The sequence below is a fragment of the Eretmochelys imbricata genome, chromosome 2, assembly GCF_965152235.1.
Source record: "Eretmochelys imbricata isolate rEreImb1 chromosome 2, rEreImb1.hap1, whole genome shotgun sequence".
Classification (NCBI taxonomy): Eukaryota; Metazoa; Chordata; order Testudines; family Cheloniidae; genus Eretmochelys; species Eretmochelys imbricata.
Window position 1 is genome coordinate 194,207,024 of NC_135573.1, and position 19,370 is coordinate 194,226,393.

Sequence of the window (19,370 nt, forward strand, 5' to 3'; positions counted from 1 at the left end):
TGGAAGTCATGGATTCCGTGGCTTCCGCGACCTCTGTGACATCATCTTAGCCTTAGCAATGGGGTCTGCCAAGTCAGGGAATTCCACATTTTGGCTGATTCCCAAGGAGGGGAGGTCAGAGCCTGCTTCTGTGATCCTTCCACTGAGAGGATGAAGGGGAATCTCTGTCAGATGCCACTGTGGGAAACTGTTGCACAGGAGGGGCCTGTGATCCCAGATCGGATGCGGGCACAAAGACTTCTCCACCATGAGAAGTTTTAGCTGTATGTCTCCCGCCCTCCTGGCACAGACTTTCAAGCTGTGGCAGTGGGAGCACTTTTGAGGTATGTCTGTCTCACTGAGGCAGCGGACACACCGAGTGTCCATCACACACCACGACTGAGGAGCAGCAAGTGAGGTAATGTTTAAAACCCGGGGAGCTGGGCATTCTCCTGTGAAGAAGGTAGCTATACTACACTAAGGGGTAACTGAAACTTAAATGCCTAAGTGAAAACAAAGGTTTTTTATTTTTTCTTAAACAAAAACAAGGAAGAGTAATTAAACTATTGATTAACTAACTAGCATTCTAAAGTTAAAACTAGAGAAAGACAAAGTACAGAGGCACTTCTAAGTGCTCCATCTCAAGCCGAAGGCAGTAGAAAAGGCACTGAGGGGGGGTTGGTCGCACAGCACTATGTAACCGCCATAGGTGGCATGAGACAAGGACAGCGCATATGCGAACCACCCATGCTCTGCTACTAGAAACCTCTGATTACAAGCGCTGGGGCACAGATTCACCTAAAGTGGAGCATGCACAGGGACACTCCTTGAAGAAGTACCTTGTGAACATAAAAGGCTAGAGCTGAGATTTGATTTTGGTTAAGAACACCAAACTCCAATAAGGGGTTGAATTTGACTCTACATAATGTGCGGACTGTTTTAGAACAGACTAGAAATAACACCTGTTCCTTTTGCCATCACTGTCCCCAAAAGAACCAGTTATACAAGAAACTGCATTTAATAATTCTGGGGGAATTGTGCACCAAAAAATTAAAAATTCTGCACACAATATTTTAAAATTCTGAAAAATTCTGCATATTTTATTATCAAAATATCACAATATAATCACTCTAGTTTCAATTATTTTGGTAATTTATCTCAAAACATCTGTCAACAAGTATGTCAACAATATAGACAACAGCAAAAAAGATTCCCCAGTAAGAGAGAGTTAAAGAAGCCCTTACAACCCAGTTCCAGTTGGGGAGTACTGAAGGTGGCTGCATGGGGCCCCCAGAGCCCGGACACCTGCTCCCTCCCGCCCAGAGTGCAGACACCCACACCCCTCTTCCCCCAGAGCCCACTGTGTGTGCCACCAGAGCCCAGTCACCTGCACCGCCTCCCCTCAGGGCCAAGCCGTGGGCACTGCCCAGCCCAGCCGTAGGGCAACCCCTTCCCCCTAGAGCCCAGCCAGAGGGAACCCCCCCAACCCAGACACCTGCCCCGTGCACCAGAGCTCAGACACCCGCACCCCTCTTCCCCCAGAGTCCAGCCACAAGGCATCCCCAGAGCCAAGACACCCACACCCCCTCTCCCCCCAGAGCCCAGCCATGAGCATCCCCAAGCCCAGACACCCGCACCCCTTCTCCTCAGAGCCCAAGCACCTGCACCCCTTCTCCCCACAGAGCCCAGCTGTTTAATTTGTCCAATTTACTTCTATGCCAGAGTGGTGATTTCTAGTTTTGGAAGGCTGAAACGTCAAACCGTTTCTTTGCACATCTTTACTGGACTGATAAAGTATAAACCACTGTTTGCTTGTGCATGGACCAGAGATCAGGGCTTCTGTATTAAAAGGGAGCACAACAAATACAAGCAGAACTATTAAGCTCTTATTCTGGGCTTCCAGTTTCTATTAAAAAAAATCCCACACACAAACCCAAAACACACCATCACCAACATCACCGTCTTCTGATGATTTTCACATTCCACTTTACCAAATGGTAGCACTTAAAGGACAAGCAGCAGCATATAGACAGAAAGCAAAATTACAGCACTACATCCACTTGAGGAATTCAGTTCAACAAAGCATTGGATTTTAAGGTCACATGCATTTCAGTTTTTAATGCAGCCAGATTTCACTGGCTGGTACTGCTCCAATCCAGTTCTGAGGTAATGGGCAGGGATGACCAAGGAATGGAGATGTAATGGTTCCAGATTGGTAGAAGTGGCTTTTTTCTGGAACCTTCCAGCCTGATGTTTTAATACACTAGAACATGGTATTAGTTGACCTGGGGTTTCCACCAACGGCTTGGTTTTGCCACACATAGCAGATGTGTGCACTTCAGATTTTTTTTTTGCACTTAGCATAAGGTCATATGTGGTACAGCCTGAGATTTCAGTAACTTGTGCAGAACTAAAGTGAAGTGATTGGAGGAATTTGAGGTGAAAAAACTGTACTTTTTAAAAGGTCAAAAACAACATGGGACAAAGATAATTTTTTCAAACTCAGTTTCATATTATGTACAGTCAAAGGCTAAGTATGATTAAATTAATAAAGCTTTAACATGCATACTTGTTTACTATCTCATATACATCTCAAAATGTGAAGTCATGATTTTTAAAAATAAAATTATAGAATCCATGACAAACAATCATACTTAGTTTGGTCTGCCAATTTGCCACATTCTATACTCACCCATGTAAAAAGAAAATCACCAGCAGCTGCCACTACCTACTATTCGCTTAACATTCAACGTATAAGCACCTATCACCTTGATGTCCAAGCACCATAGGTCTGAAGAATTTGCTAATGGAAAACTAGTCAGTTACTTGTAGCCCTGGAACATGAAGACATGCTAGGGTGTAAGCTTTAAAATCAACCACTTGAGCAATGTTAAAGGCATTCCCTTGTATTGGCCAGACTTTTAAAACGTACTAGTTAGCCTGATTTAGATAACACATGCTCAAATCACATCTTTAAATCCTAGTCTAGACAAGTTTTTAGAAAGCTTGCTTTGATTATACTTATATACGAAAAAAAACCTCTAAATTTGCATTAAGATTACTTTAATAGCTTTTAGTTGTCTTAACATCCTTCAGTGGAATATGCTAGTTTCTTAAAACCCATATGGTGGCTATCACATGTGGTTCAAAACCTCAGTTCACTACCCTGTCACCTTTGTTAGGAGAGTCGTGATGTGGAAGCGTGATATGCACTAACATTACTTTGATTTTCAATCTGTCCGAGAAAGATGGGATATTATAGGCTGGCATGAAAGCTAGCCTTACAAGTGCTCTAGAAGGAAAAGGCAACATAATGAAATCTCAATCATTTCCATTAATGGCAGCAGGAATCACAGATTCTTGAGTGTAAAGTGAGCATGCTTTTTTTTCCATGTAGTAAAAGGGACATTAGATTTGTGTACAAACCTCAAAGCTACAGTTTTTTTACCTGTACCCTGCTCTTTATTGAGTTTTACTCTTTTAATTAAAAATGTAGCCTTAAGGAAGGAAAGTGCCTTCCTCTTAGATAAATATTAATCTAATTTCCTTGTAATCTGCTGATAGTTCATTCCATGCCTAGCAGCTGTGATGTAGTTTTTGGATTCAATGTGACTTTTTTAAAAACACTTTTAAACTACAGTCTGACATTCTACTTGTTTTTGTCAGTTTCAAGTTCCCAAGCAATAGAAGTATTTACCTTAAATTTTCTAATTCCTGTTTTCTCAGAGGTGAAGAAGGTGGAGCTGGAATGAATTTATCTCCTTCATGACTTTTACTGCTGAAATGAAGACAGCCTGTTAATTGCGAGCAGTGACCTTCAAGCCTTTAACAAAAAAAAGGAATGTAAATGCAATAACGACGGACACTAATCCCCCCCGCCTTTTTTTTTTTTTCTTTTTAAAAAAACAGCAAGAATCCTACATGTTGAAATGGAAAAAGCTGGACAAAGAAGCAAAAGTGAGGGCTGGCAATACTTCAAGCACTGGTATCATTAACAATTCCAATTTTGAGGGGAGGCAGTGACAACCTTTTACCAACAAAAGAAAAAAAACCCACCAACACTACCTTATGCAGCTTTAAGCTATTTTTAGAATTCTATAGGAGAAACGACTAAATCTGGTAGATGCAGATTGTGTTGGGTTTGTATTAAAAGGAAGGAAGCTATCTCTAACTTAGGGGAAGGACAGGAAGAGGCCCAGTACAATTTGAAATTTTTAGCAATGTATGGTCCAATTAGAGGAATTCTTTATCATAAATATATATATATATATATATATATACACACCCACCCACACCCACCCACCCACAAACCACACCAAGAATCCACTTATTTTTCAGTTAGTGATATTCTAATGTGAAACCTGAAATATACACATATATTTGGACAATTCAAGACGTACTTCTCTCTCAAAACTTGTATTTTCACCATTTCTTTTTCTTGAAGACAAATTTTGAAAGCTTTCCTTCCATCTTTGGCAGCAAACACTAATTTCTGCACTGGCAAACGTGGAACTGCAGTTTACAATAAGCTGAAAAACAGCTTCCTTCTGAGGTGGGGAAAGACTACACTTGCATTTCGGCAGAAAAAACAACACAATTTGGATACGACAGACCAAGTTTTTGGTTTGGATTTTTTTTTATTTTCGCCCACTTCACAAACAGTGAGAAACTTTTCACCCAAGTCTAGTACTGCTTCATCTCTGCTTACCACAAGCACTACCTCATACATGTATAGATGAATGACGTTATTCCAGTGCAAACTTCGGACCAAACATCAAGAGAAGTATAGAAGTAAAAGAAACCTTACCTAAAGTTGTAGAACACACACACAAAACCACCCCCTTTTCACCAGGGGAATGTCTGTTACAAGGTCCAGCGTGTACAATATTTTCAGGAGAATGTCACCATCTTGGTTCTTCTATTGTCCCTACCCCCTACCTCCAAACAGACAAGGTTCCTAGCTGAGAGGAATGGATGAAAATCCTTTCAGAACTTGGCAGCATGAATTCAGGAAGAGAATACTTAGTTATTGGACTTTTGGGGGGCAACAATGTTCCTTGGAAGGTATAGTGAAAATGTTAGTTATAGAAGCCTATGCTTTTGAAATCATATGACAGTAAGAAATCCTCTTCTACAATGCACATTTTCTCTTCCTCACTCCTGTTAAGGAAAAGGGACACACTAGGAATGATTCACTAAGAAAAATCACAAGTTGTGGACTGTGGTCATGAAGGATTTCTAAGGAAAGATGGTGGGGAAAAAATACTCCCAATAGCAAGAAAAAAGAAAATGAAAAGAAGTTTCCTTTAAATACCCGACATAGACTGAATTCCTTAACTGTTAAAGGGATAAATGGGGTTTCTGCACTTTCAGTACTGTATATTGGAACTTGGGTATAACAAAATGCAACTTTCTATTATTTTTCTTAAACGAACTAAGGCCTCCAGTATTACCTGTTTTTTTCCCCCAAAGCTGGTGTTCTAAACATTTTCTCCGAGGACTGTGTCCATGAAAGTGAAGGACTCACCGGCATTACACCAGGCACAGCGCAGGCAGGAACCAAGAAAAGTTCTCTACATGATATTGTTAATGCTCTTCTCCAACACCCCTGATTTTATATGGAAATCCAACCTCCATCCCCCACCTCAGAAATAAGCATAATATCGCATACAGCACCCAAGAGTGATTTGTCTATGTACCAAATTGGAGGCCAGGGCAGATGTTTAGAACTGAAGTATAAGACACTAAGGGCTTGTCTACACTTAAAATGCTACAGCAGCATAGCTGCCTCTGCTGCAGCTGTGCTGCTGTAGTGTGCCAGTGGAGAGTCTCTGCAGTGATGGAAGGGGTTCTGTAGTTAGTTGCTCTAGTGAGTGTCTACACTGAAGCACTTCAGTGCCACAGCGGCACTGTTAGTTTGTAGTTAGTCGTCACTGTAGTTAGTCCACCTCCCTGAGAGGTGGTAGCTAGGTCGACAAACTTTCCCATTGACCTGGTGCTCTTTACACTGGGGGTTAGGTCAGCATAGCTACACCTGTCACCAGTGTGAATTTTTCACACCCCCGAGAGACGTAGCTATTCTAATGTGAGTGTTCAGCATAGACCAGTCCTGAGCATTACAGAAGTATGTGCACCCCCGAGGTAACTGGGAAAACAAAAACCACCGTCAACACATTTAGTAGTTGTAAAACGTAAGTAAAAAGACAGTGAAAACATTCGTAAAAATCAATTTAATTGCTGAAGGGTAGTTTTTGTTTTGTTTTGAAAGAAAATAAGTAAGTGTTTGATGGTGGAAGTCCAATCACTAATTTTAACTCAGGTTTACTTAGCAGTACTTAAAACTGCTACCAGTGTAACAGAATGACTTTGCATGTGTTTGAGATCACCTTTTACGTTTTCTATTTTTCTGCCTGTCAAACTACAGGACAGGCAATAGGCACAGAAATCTCACTCAGATGCTGTGGATGAAAAAAAAAAGTTTTTTAAATAACTGAAATATCTACTATTATATTTACCTGCATGCTTCACTGCTTTCATTGTTCTCTGCGTTTCCTCCCAACTGGTTATTAGTTTTAGATCCATTTTCCTGCTTTGGCTCCTGCTGATCTTCCGGCAGCAACAGCAAGGCATTTCTTAGACAAATTGCTGCAAACTCCATACTGGCTACAGGGATAGCTGAGGACTGCCCATCACTTGAAAGATGGAGGTTAACTAGTAACTATACTAATATTATTGCCACTTCATTCACAAAATATAACGCTCTAGAAAAAGTGAGTTCAGGACGACACAGAACAACTTTGTCCTATGGACCAGTGGAAGACTAATTTCATGCTTTAATAAGTTACATTTAAATATTTACTTTATGCACTCAACAAAATGATTATATCCTAATTTAGAGCTCCATCCATGGAAGTCCCATATATTCCAACAGGAACTCCCTAAATAGAGTGCTGGTAAAATCAGATCCTTTGGATACAAAATCCTGGGGCACTTTTTCCTTTTTGTTTGTACACTTCGGCTTGTAGAGAACTAAACACAGCATCAGTGCACATACAAGAAAACAAGATGTGCAGGAACAACAGAATACGTGCACACATTATATTGTGAAGCCTGAAGACAAAGCCAATACATTCTACCACTTAGAAGTACAGGGAATTCACATATAATCTTACTTCAAGTGTTATGGCTCTTACAAGATGAGATACTTTAGCTAACAAATAATAAAACTTTGTACATCTTATCTATTAAGCTACTCTAGGCTACTTTCTAGGATAGGGTTTTTGTGATAATTTCCCTTTCTATAAAGAATTTAACATGCAACTAGGTGGAAAACATGAATTCTAGAGAGATTAAATTAGGAAATGGCCAACCAAAATTTGAGCTTCATTAAACACATAAATAAGCCTTCTGTTGCCCATCCAACACTAGACACCCACTAAGACCCCAAGCCTGTAAACATTTCAACACATGAGTAACTTTAACCATATGTGTAGTCCCATATAAATCAATGGGAATATTCACATGAATAAAGTTATTCACGTTTAAAGACAGGGAAGTTTACCAGAAAAAAATATTCTAAACAGCCATACACCCTTTACAGAGATGAGTAGAAAGTAACAGAGTACAGAAATATTGCATACTTACTTATAAACAACATTCTGTATTGACTGTGAGGCAAGGACTATTTTACGGTGATAGCCTTGACCTACAATAGATTGTACAATTCCTTTTTTGCTTGGAAGACCTTTAGTTTCTTGTTCTGATGTCTAAAAGAAGGATTGAAAATATCAGTGAGACTGAACAGGTGATCTTCTTGACATAAAAGCTGCAGGGCTGAGAAAACAGAATATTACACGTACATTACTGAACCCAGCTAACCTGCATTGATTTGGAATTCGCCTGGAGATGGTAGAACACCCCAGAAAGTTTTACTGTCATCCAAATATCATGAAGGATAAGGAACTTTTAATTTGTCCTCACAATGCAGTTTTACTATACCCCAACTAACTTGAAGCTTCAGGGATTATTTTTGATAATTTGTTCAATAGTCTATTGACCTAGTCTTTCCTGTTATAAAAAAAAAAAAAAAAAAAAGACAATGAACCAAGTCATTTTCAAAAATAGTCAAATTTAGAATTGCTAGGACATTAAAATTTTTTACATAATATGAAGCTAAATAATCTAAACTACCAATATTTATATTCTGACCTCACCCTCACCCTATTTTTTTCATTTGTTGTCCCCCATATTCAATAGATGCATGGGTCCAGTGGTTCTTCTCCCTGAACTCAGGCCTTTAGTTTTGGGTGGGCCTACAGCCACCCATCCCAAGTACTTCAAATAGTACAAACTTTCCAACTTCTGCAACAAACAAAGGTGGGGTCTTACAGACACGTCTCTTTCGCTACACAACCCTAATGTATCCCCAGATCAGGTCTATCCTGTGCCCTGAATGAGGCAGGGATCCTGGGCAAAATTTAGGATATCATCGTGTAATTAAAGACTGTATTATAACATATATGCACAAGGGATCTGAATTAAGATTCCACAGGCAATCTTAATCCTCACCATTTTGTAACTTTTGAGTGTTTGACTTTGCAACCTTAACTTTATGTAGTTTTGTATGTTTAATTTCCCAGGTATTAAAAAAACCAAAAAACCCAAAACCCAGAAAGTCCATCATGTGAAAGCATCTTGATGTTTCAGGGGTCATCAAGAAGATGTGACATGCTTTTGCAGTGCGTTTCACAAGTATTTGCTGACAGCAGAGGAACGTCAAGACTCAGCAACCTTGGGTTCAATTCCAGGTTCGGGGGGAGGGGAGAGAAGTGTGCTCTTCTAGGTACAGACCCTTCACTTCCTGATCCCCTCAAGCCAGACTCCTTCTACCTGTGTCCCCTCTGACCTGTCCCTGTGTCAGTCGCATACAAGTTTCTTCCCCAAACCCAGTTTCTAATCCCAGTTCCAGTCCTAGTCTCCTCCTTTCCATGTCCAAATCCCAATCTTTCTCCCCATGCCCCCTGTAAAATCTAAGGCTCCCAGTGCCAGTCTTCCTTCCCAAGCTCCTTTTCCCTAGTCTCCTTGCCCAGCCAGTGCCAGTATCTTCTCCCTTCCAGCTCTTGTCCCCTCTGCATTTCAGTCAAGCTGCTGCTCCTGCTTCACACTGCCTGGTCACCAGCAGGGGAAATATTGAGAGCACAAGAGAGTCTCCCTGCTTAATTCCAGTGCCTAGTGCCACAGCAGCCAGAAGCAGCAACTGCAGGGAAAGTCGAGTTCAGCCTCTGCAATCCCAGGCTGGAGTATGCTCAGTGCAGACAGAATCTGGAAAATTTGGCTGCCACATACTAACAATATTTTTATGGAGCATTTGCTAGCAGATTTTTTTCAGTCTTATACTTTGGCCAAATTTGGGAAGACTTCCATGGGAAAAGCAAAAGCCACATCCCTGACACGAATGCAACTCCCCTGGCCAAATTTCAAGACCTGGCTCCAAAGCAGGCATTACAGCTTTTCAACAAAATGGTTGTAAGATTTTTAACATAGACAAAAGGACATTTTCCCTTAAACAGCTGAACCATTTTTGCTGAAAGTTTCAAAAAGATTCATTGTGAGGTAGACACCCAGCATGGACAATTTCAGCCTACACAGTTTAAGTCTGGCAAAGTTATAAGCCAAACAAAGTCTTCTACTGAGAAGAGCCAGGAAACCCCAATTATAGCAGCAGTTACCAGCTCCATCTGTGATAAAATAAAAGTACGTTTCTAGCCCTCAACAATTGTGAAGAAAAGCATGAAAACGTGATCCAACGCAATGACATCTGCCTGAGCTTCCAGAGAGCATAAAGCAGTAGCTTTAACAGATATGAACTGCCCCTGTATCTCAATGGGGTGTTAACTCCCAATCTCGGCAAACATCCCCCCACCAAACTTGACATCATCCCAACATGGGTCTGTGTAGCAGAAGGAGAATAATGCAGTGGGCTTAGCCCACCCACTAAAATAAATACTACAGGTTCTGGAGAAAGAACTGGGGGCCCTCCTACTGCCACCCTTGCTTTTCTTGGAGAAAGCTGCGGGAGACCATCCCATGGGCTGCTGGTGCACTTCAGGAGAAGAGAAGAGGATCCGCTGCCCCTGCCTCTCTGAGAACGGAAGGCCCTGCTGCTACCATTTCAAGTGGGATGCAAGGCCACAGCACAGGGGCAGAGCCATGTCCCATGATGTGGTGTGCATAGAATCAGGGCCAGATTAAGGCGGGCCATGGACCTGAGAATTTCTTGTGACATCACTGTTATTAAATATTTCTTTCATGGTAATGTCCAAGTCCTGTATCAGGATTAGGGCCCCACTGGGCTAGGAGCTTTACAGTCTGATGTAAATATGGTCCCAATCCCAAAAGTCTTACAATCCAAAGGCAGAAACATAAAATGTGGGGGAGAGGCACCATACATAACATTTTCTATATTTGTAAGCCTCGCTATTAAGTACTGGCTGGTTTCTTGTAGGCAACATGAGACAAGCAGGTCTTGAGAGGGAATTAAAGGAGGAAAGAGAGTAGAGCAGGGGTTCTCAAACTGGGGGTCGTAAGGTTATTGCATGGGGGGGTCCTGAGCAGTCAAACTCCACCCCCAAACCCTGCTTCGCCTCCAGCATTTATAATAAATGTTAAACATAAAAGTAGTGTTTTTAATTTATAAAGGGGGTCACATTCAGAGGCTTGCTGTGTAAAATGGGTCACAAGTACAAAAGTTTGAAAATCACTGGAGTAGAGGAACCTTACAGAACAATTCAAGGATAGCATTGGTGAAAACATGAAAGTGTTTGTAGGAGCAAATACATGAGCAGAAGTGCATGCAATAAAGAGAACAAAACTACATAAAAACAGGGATGGGAAGAGTTGTGTAAGGCACTAAAAGTCAAAAAGAACAAGAAATTTCAACTTGATACTGTGAGAGAAGAGTTTCCAGTGGAGGGATTCAAAGAGAGGAGGATGGGATCAGAACAAAGAGCAGAGATGATGCATTTTTGTACAAACTGGATAGAGTGGCCCAGATTTCAGAGAAGCCAGAGAGAAAAAGGGTGCAATAATCAAGATAGGAAATTATGAAAGCCTGCAGTTAGTTTTGGATGTGTGAAAAGAAAGGAAAAAGGTCATATACCAGGATTCTACATACACCACTGTATGGCTTGTTGCTTATATCCTGTTTAGATTCCTATCACATGCAGTCCATACCCCTACTTTGAGAAAATATTTATATTAGATAGGACTTGTTTTTTGTTTATTCTAAGGGATACAAACCAACCCTCATGAACCAGAACCAGGACAAATGCCAACCACTAAATGACACTGGTCAGAATTCTGCCCACCTTCTTTTAAAGCACCTAGTACTGGTTACTATCAGAGACAGGGCATTGGACTAGAGGGACTGACACAGTAAGACAATTTGTAGGATTTAGATACCAGCATATTCAGCAGTAAACAAATACAGGTCACAAGAAGCCAGCTAACACATTTGTGTGTGCAAATGTAACAATATACTTGCACTCAAATCATACATCTTGGCATATGGATGTGGGATGCGTGGAGTGGGAATTTCCACTGAGACTGGGAGAAGGGAGTGGGAGAGAAGAGAAAGAAACCCACCCCACTGCCACAGAGCAGCAGCAGTTATACTGTAACTGCTAGCAACGGTCTGCATGGATATTTATGCTCCCATAAGAGAACTGGCCAGCAGTTCCACTTAACCTTACTACTTCCCATCCCCAAAACTCCTTGCACTGAGAGCCCCAGCAGAGCAGAACTCCACAGGACAGAGAAGGATGTACAGCCCATGCAAGACTTTTAAATCCTGTGATTCTCCTTTTCACAGTACAACTACCCCACAGTACAACTAGTTCTACTGGGTCAAGGAACAATATGGCCTGAAGAGGGAGTAAAATTTTGCTATCAGTGTGAAAGCACAATGGGAAGGTTAGGTCCCATTAAGTACCTAAGAACAGTGGGGTGAATGAGACGGCATGATAAGGCAAGTCTGAGTTTTCACCATGGAGAAGTAGCATGTTGTATCTTATTAACGGGTGAAGCCACACTGCAAACTACCGCTGATTCATTCCTTATCTTTATTTTTAGCCCCAAAATAAAGTCAGTACAAAATCAAATCTAAGCCATGCAGAGACTTGGGAGACAACTCTGCTTCAGAGCACGTTAAAAATGTCTACCAAGTATTGTAATGAGTTAAATATGGTCTAAATGCATTAATGTCATATAAATTTGCCAGGAGAAAGCATCCTTCACTAGTCTCATATACAAAGCCTATAACTTTAGTGAGGAATTGTCCTAACATCCACTTACATATTTTCCTGTTATCCCTTACTAATATTCTAAAATAGCTACCACGACATTTTTTGACCATACGACAAGTGAGTTAACCTCCAGACCTTAATTTCCGCTTCTATAAAATGGAGATAGTGCTTATCCACCTTTGTAAAGCAGGTAGATATCTTCATATTAAAATAATTTGATATAAATTCACAATAGTATATTATTTGCGTAACTAAATATTGAAGAAGCAGGCCTGTAACATGTACAGTAGAACTCAAGGAATATTTCTTCTTTTCAAAAGGATACTGGTTTTTAGAAGTGGTGTGTGATCAGATGGCTTCTGAAGCAGACTTACTTACCCCCTTGTTGGCAGCAATGCAGCATTCTGCTAGTCTCAGCCAGAGGCGTGGGTTTGAGTGGTAAACTTGGACAGCTTCTATCAAGCATTCAAAAGCAGCTAGGGGTCTCCCAATATGTAAAAGCTGAATTCCACAGTTGTATAGCAATTCATACCGTTTATTAGTCAACAACGTACACATAGGTCTCCCTGAAAATTTCTTGCCTGTGAGAGAGGTTAGATAATATTGGGTATCCAGTTTAAGAGGGCAGAAATGAAAGAATACTGCTGGAAAAATAATTGCATCATATAAACATTCACTAATTTCCCTCTGTAAATAAATTCCTCCCACCTTAGAGTTGACCTCAGAACAAAAAAATGCACCTTAGTCAGAGTATAGACTGTTTTAATCTTATTAACTAACTATGCTGATTACTCAATATATTAGATATGAAATATCATACAACTCCAAAGTCATCTAAATGCCCTTGGCTTCTTCATTATTCTCAATTTTTATAAAATTTGTAACAAATTCGTTCCACTTTTTAAAAGTGCCTGTTTTACTATTTTAATATCATCATAAACAGCCTCTCCCTTTTTATTGACATTACGGTCTATACCACCATAATACACACTTATAAGAATTAACAAGCTACACTGAGAACTAGTTGTCAAATTGGTAAAGTGTGGATTTAACATAAAATGAAATATGACTTGATGCAAGATTTCTGGTTGGAAAAAAAAAAAAAAAACAAACAAACTCATAATAACAGACTGAGTTACAATTAAGAGATACAGTATCATGAATCATTTAAAATCAGGCTTTTTTAAAAAAAAACAAAAAAACTTTGATTATATCAAAGTCGGTGTCAGATAAACATAATGAAATCAGACTAATTGTAGGTGAAAATTCACACAAACCTGGACAGTTCACTAACAAAAAAGGTTGAGAAGTTTGTATTTAAGACAAAACACAGTTAAAATGATTTTTAAGGCAGCAAATGAGAGAGACTTTCAAACCTTGATGACTCAATCCAAGTCAGCAAGATCATGAGTAATGGTTTTAATGATGTACAATAGGGCAGGAAAACTGTGTTTATTTCAGACCCTCTTGACTGACAATCAAATAGCGTAAACAAATGTAGAAATAATTACCAAAGCGTCCAACATGCTGAAGCAAGCAAGAAAAGGACACACCTTTCATCATCTATTTCTGACAGCAGGCAGCTATATTTTGAAATCAAGTACACTCAAAACTCCCTTCCTTCTTACCCTGTCCCTTGTGGATCACTGAATGGTAATTACTAAAAAAAGAAGTACTAATATAAGCTCTCCAGTAAGAATTTATTTGAATCAAAACACTCACTTCACCACCACGCTTTGCGTCTGTTACAGGTCTTACCTGGGTCTGTGCTACCTGTTCCTAGTTGTGCACATGCATTATCATTTTCCTGCAGGGCCTTTTTAAAGTAGAAGATTCCTAAATTGTGCTTTCCCATAGCAAAATGAATGCAGCCGAGATTGTTCCAAAACATGCACCTTAAGCATTCACCTGAGAAAACAAAAAATATATTTAGAAATCAAAACATTTTTATAGCTCAGGACATTATTGTACATTCTTAGCAAGATACTCCTGTGAAGAGCTAAACTAAACATAGTATGATATGATCGATTATGAAGACCAATGAGACAATAAATTAATCACCTACTACTTCTGTGTACCATTTTACTTCCTTTGAACACACAACATTATTTAAATTGATAAGTGGTAAGGGGTTTGGTGAGCTTCTCATGCATCATGTTCTTGAACAGCAGGGAATAAAACCACTGTGGCAGATTTCAATTTACAGCACATTAATCTGAAAGTTCTCTTAGTACTTCATGTGTAAACACTTGCAGTTTTCTGACATATGGCTCCTGTAAGAAGGAAATTCTTACATGACATTATCTGCTCAATGTTTAATAAAATAAGCAAATACACTAATCCAACTATACAAGCAGAAGAGAAATGAGGGCTTCTCAGATTGAGACTGCACATACATGGTGTTCAGATAATATTGACAATTTAACTTTTGACCTATTTACTTATAAACGCAGTTTCACAAGGTTACCACTAATAAAAAATAACTTAGTTTCTAAATTAAGCAACTTCATATTTATTTAATTGCATCTATTCAAGTAATCAGAGAACTGTGATATTTCCAGGGCAGATTCCATGACTATTATTCATGTAGCTGCTATTTCTCCAGCAATACCTGCTAGATGAAGAAACACCCTTGTGGTGGCAAGAGGTTTCACAGAGCATATTAAGAAGTGTTGCACAAAAACACGGCAAATGAAACTTTATGGAAGAAAGGGCAAATAGCTATATTATTTAAAACACAGAAATGTCTTTTCTTGCATTAAACCCATTTTTATCATTTGTATGAACTGGGTTTTCCAAGGTTTTAAGTTACCAATGTTGGCTAAAAGACCATTTTTATGCCTTCCATCTCACTTGAAAGAAGATATAAATATTTACAAGTAGTTTAAGCTCCACAAGATTTGAGCCAACCGCAAACACTCAATGCAAACTCTGAATTCACCCTGCAGCTAGCACCGCGTCTCATATAACGTCTCCCCTGGGCGCAGCATAGAACCTCACACTCACCTTCCATTATGCTTCTAGTTTCTACTGGTCCAAACATAGGCATTCCAAAAAAAAAAATAATAATAAAACAAAATTAAATAAAAAAAAAAATCCTCACCTCTTCATGTGACAATACTCCTAAATATCTGCTAGGCTGGATTAGAGTTTTGTTTTAAACAGACACAAAAACAATTAGGGGCTGGGAGGAAAAGGATATGGAAAATGAGCTAAGGAAGATAAAGAAACATGGTATTTAAGGCCCCAGTGTTGTAAGCACTTACACACATGCTTAACTTGAACGCTTGTGAATAGTCTTACTGAACTCAATGAGAATTAAAACGTTGGAAAACCCAGTTCATACAAAATAAAAAAGAACTGGGTTTTATGCACCAAAAAATGTCTTTTAAAACTGAACTCAATGAGACTACTTGTGTGTAAAGATAAGCATGTGTGTAAGTGGTTGCACAATCAGAGTTTTATGCTTTATTTTACCTGTTTTCATGAATCCTGGATGTTCAGCAATGTTTGAGCTGTTTAACAGTTTTACTGCTTTCCGATAATTCCCCCTCAAATACTCAAAATTGCTCTTAAGAAAGAGAGAAGGAGCAGACTGTGAAGAAAACAAAAATTATTTATCAATTGCTTTAGGAGATCTACTGTTGTTGTTAAACTGCAATAGTCACAGTTTGACAATTGTTGCTATTTTAAAACAGAAGTGTTTATTTTAATGCAGCAAAACTTGTTCCTCAGATATATAGTTAACATTTTTCTCTTCCTAGAACTCTCATAGCTATCAATGACAATTCACCTTGACTTCTAACTAAAAGTTTTTGTAACTGCTTTAAAAAAAAAAAAAAATTGAAAAATACCACACATACATACAAACTGTTCTGTAACATTCTTATTTTCTTCACATGGAAAGAATGCACTAGAATGCATCTTCTTCCAGCTCTGCAAAAGTGAATTATATTGGACATACTGCCTCTAACAAAATGAAAGGATCTGAAAAACTTCAACTGAAGCAACAGATTTTAGTACCCCCAAATTCTTATTATTGATCAACTATGGAGTAGTTTAATCCTATCAATGAACAGGAAAACTTATTCTAGTCAGTGAATAAAGTTCTTTGCATCAACTGGAGATTAGACTTCCATAACTTTTCTAGAGAAATTTACATTCTGTTGGGAGTCGCTTACTCTTTGATTAAGGTTATTATAATCCATGCTTTAGAGTTTGTTTATATAGTGCTTCATTTTTTAAACTTTTATATCTTAAATTAACAAAAACCCTGAGCGTGATTTTCTGAGCACATAAATAGCCAATCCAAATAATAATTCCATAATAATGAGTTGCAATTATACAAAAGTAAATTATAAACAAGACTAATGCCAAAGCTCTTCTTATTTCAGACACTTCCCCATAGTCTCAAACTTTAGAACAGAAATAAAGTCAAACGAGTTTAGTTTTAGGACAGAGAATTGACCTAGACTGCAAACAGACTATGCTTTAAAAAAAGCTTACATTTCCAGCTGTATTCATAACAGACTTAATCTCCCTTTTGCATGCTTTTAGAGACTTCATCTGGATATAGGCTCTCACTTTATACTGTTAAATTAAAAAAAAATTCATTAGTATAATTTTAAAAATTAACATTTTACAGTTTAGTAAATTATGCAGTTTGATGTTATCTGTAAGATGCAACATGCCTAAGTTTACTACACAATATTGTACTTATATACATTAAGAAAAGCTATTTAAAAACTGTCTAAAAGTAAAACTCCTCTTCAGAATATAAAGAGAAAATTTAATTACAGGCTTCTAACAAAATAACTCCTACAGAATCCTGTAAAATGGATTGTAAAAGAGATTCAGTATGATGGTTGAGTAACAAGTTTCAAAACTTAAACATCAGCCCTTAGTTAAAAAAATCTCAGTGATACAATTTTTTGTTACTATTGTGATAAGTAACTTCTATAACAAAGATCAGAGAAAAATATTTTTCAGTTTTCTTTTTATTCATTTAATAGTCCTCTGGGGCAGCTCCTCAGCTGGTGTAAACTGTCATAATTCCACTATTACGGTATAAGCGGTCATAGCTCTACTGATTTCAATGGAGATACAACAATTAACACCATTTGAAGTTCTGCCCCTTTGTTCTTTAGTCAGCTTTCCTTACTTGTGTAGATTTTACAGAAACAGGGGAGAAATTAAAATACAGACACTGGGGGTGGAGGGGTTGTTTTACAAATAGCCAAGGAATTCAGGAGCAGGTGTAGTATCCGAAACTACTTTTAAACTAATTTTAAAGACTAACTAGATTCACAGTATTCAATACCTCTTTTTAATAAAGATAAATGAAATCATCAATTTTAAATTGCATATAAATATCTAATTCTGGACACCAAAAAGTTTCCTACCTGATGTATCTTAGATTTTGCAGCTTCTATTAAAGCTCCACTTTCAGCTCTATGATTAGATGACTCCTTATTTGTGTTATTACCTGTCTGAACACAAATTAAAAGGAGAAAATATTATTTCATCTTTAATCCAGTGTACAGGTTTATTTTTCTTAGGTTTAATATCAGAGGGGAAAATCAATGTCCACTGAAGAAAACACAGTCATATTTAAATCTACATCCAAGAACAAACACACCAGATTATAGAGAATGAAGGTCCATGTTCACACAAGAATATCTGCTAATATCATCACATCCTGTTCTGGTACTTAGGTGGTTTTTAAGAGTTCACTAACACATAAGGAAGCCAAGGACATTTTATCTATACATCCTTAGGTTCTGCAAATGACATTTTCATGTCAAGTCACCTTCTATTGTCCTTCAGACTCTTCAGTAAAGTTAGTGTACACTTAAGATAGACAACAATAGATTCCTTTAAAAGAACAAAGAAGTGTTCTATATTCAATTAGATCCTTGTCTAGCCTCAATCTACTTCTTACTCCAAAAAGGGTACTTCTTAGTAGCAGAATTTCAGTGCCAACTAAAGCATATTTCACCCCAACTAGCAACACATGAACATGTCTCATATACTCAAGGACGCCTCCGATATCTCAACCAGCAGAGGCAATTCTTCTCTGACCTACTAGTTACTTCCCTGGCTCAGGGTCAAAGGAACTGCAGTCCAAAGCAAGAGCTTCTTGGTTACAGCTTAAAGCTGTCAGCCAGGGAGACAAAGTGGGAATATTTGACCTTAAAGACTGTACCCGTCCCACTAATGCAAAATCTGACAATAGGAAACACCTCTCAATCTTTTGGGATGCAGGAGAATATATATACACATGCCAAATGTAATTAAACAGAGTTACAAAGTGACCAGTGGCAGTCTAAGATTAAAACCATGCTAACATAGTTTTTAAAATTTAAACTATTTGAAAAAGCTATTGGTTATTTTTGGATTAGTCCAAAGCATATTGCCATGAATACACCCAATAGTAGTTGTTTTTTAAATAAGGTCCTCTGAAACATACTCACCTCATTATTTTTTCCATTTTTGTTATTGTTGCCCTGAGAAATCATTTTTTCCAAAACGGAAAGCAGATGCAAGGCTTTCTCAGCCTGGTAAGTTAGCAGATACAAGTCTACAAGCAGGAAGCACACAGCCTGGGCAAACTTCTCTTCTACATCAGACAAAGAAAGGAGAAAGAAATATTATATTTTTAATATGTAGCCCCCACTAATCCATAACTGGGAAAACACCCATAGCCATAAAGCACTGTCATAAAGTGTTCTAAAATTAATTTGAATGCACTATATATGGTGATCCTGATGAACAAACCTACAAACACTGAAAATGTTGACCTGTCAACATTAAAATACCGTATATACTCATTCATTAGCCTGTTCGTTTGTAAGCAGACCCCCCCCCCCGCCCTCCCAAGATGGATAGGTAAAAATAGTAAAAAACGTGTGACTCTTTCATATGCCAACCCTATATTTCAGGGGTTGGCACACTTTGGCTCCCAGCCCGTCAGGGTAAGCCACTGGCAGGTCAGGATGTGTTGTTTATCTGGAGTGTTCACAGGCACGGAGCCCCTCAGCTCCCAGTGGCCGCAGTTTGCTGCTCCCATTGGCTGGAAATGGCGAACCA

At 38.7% G+C, this 19,370-nt stretch overlaps 1 protein-coding gene across 2 annotated transcripts in view; it reads right to left on the reverse strand.

Annotated features, from left to right (window-relative positions):
• CNOT10 (CCR4-NOT transcription complex subunit 10) overlaps positions 1 to 19,370 on the reverse strand; it is a 60,904-nt gene that overhangs the window by 21,638 nt on the left and 19,896 nt on the right. Inside the window, exons 5-13 of one of the 2 annotated variants that reach the window (XM_077811230.1) lie at positions 18,755 to 18,900; positions 17,684 to 17,770; positions 16,788 to 16,871; positions 15,759 to 15,876; positions 14,040 to 14,189; positions 12,660 to 12,862; positions 7,624 to 7,745; positions 6,495 to 6,671; positions 3,677 to 3,754 (exon numbers count right to left, since the gene is read on the reverse strand). In XM_077811230.1, coding sequence (XP_077667356.1) covers positions 3,677 to 3,754; positions 6,495 to 6,671; positions 7,624 to 7,745; positions 12,660 to 12,862; positions 14,040 to 14,189; positions 15,759 to 15,876; positions 16,788 to 16,871; positions 17,684 to 17,770; positions 18,755 to 18,900 — 1,165 coding nt within the window. Of the gene's footprint in view, positions 1 to 3,676; positions 3,758 to 6,494; positions 6,672 to 7,623; positions 7,746 to 12,659; positions 12,863 to 14,039; positions 14,190 to 15,758; positions 15,877 to 16,787; positions 16,872 to 17,683; positions 17,771 to 18,754; positions 18,901 to 19,370 lie in introns of both variants that reach the window. The other variant, XM_077811229.1, reaches the window with a different exon arrangement.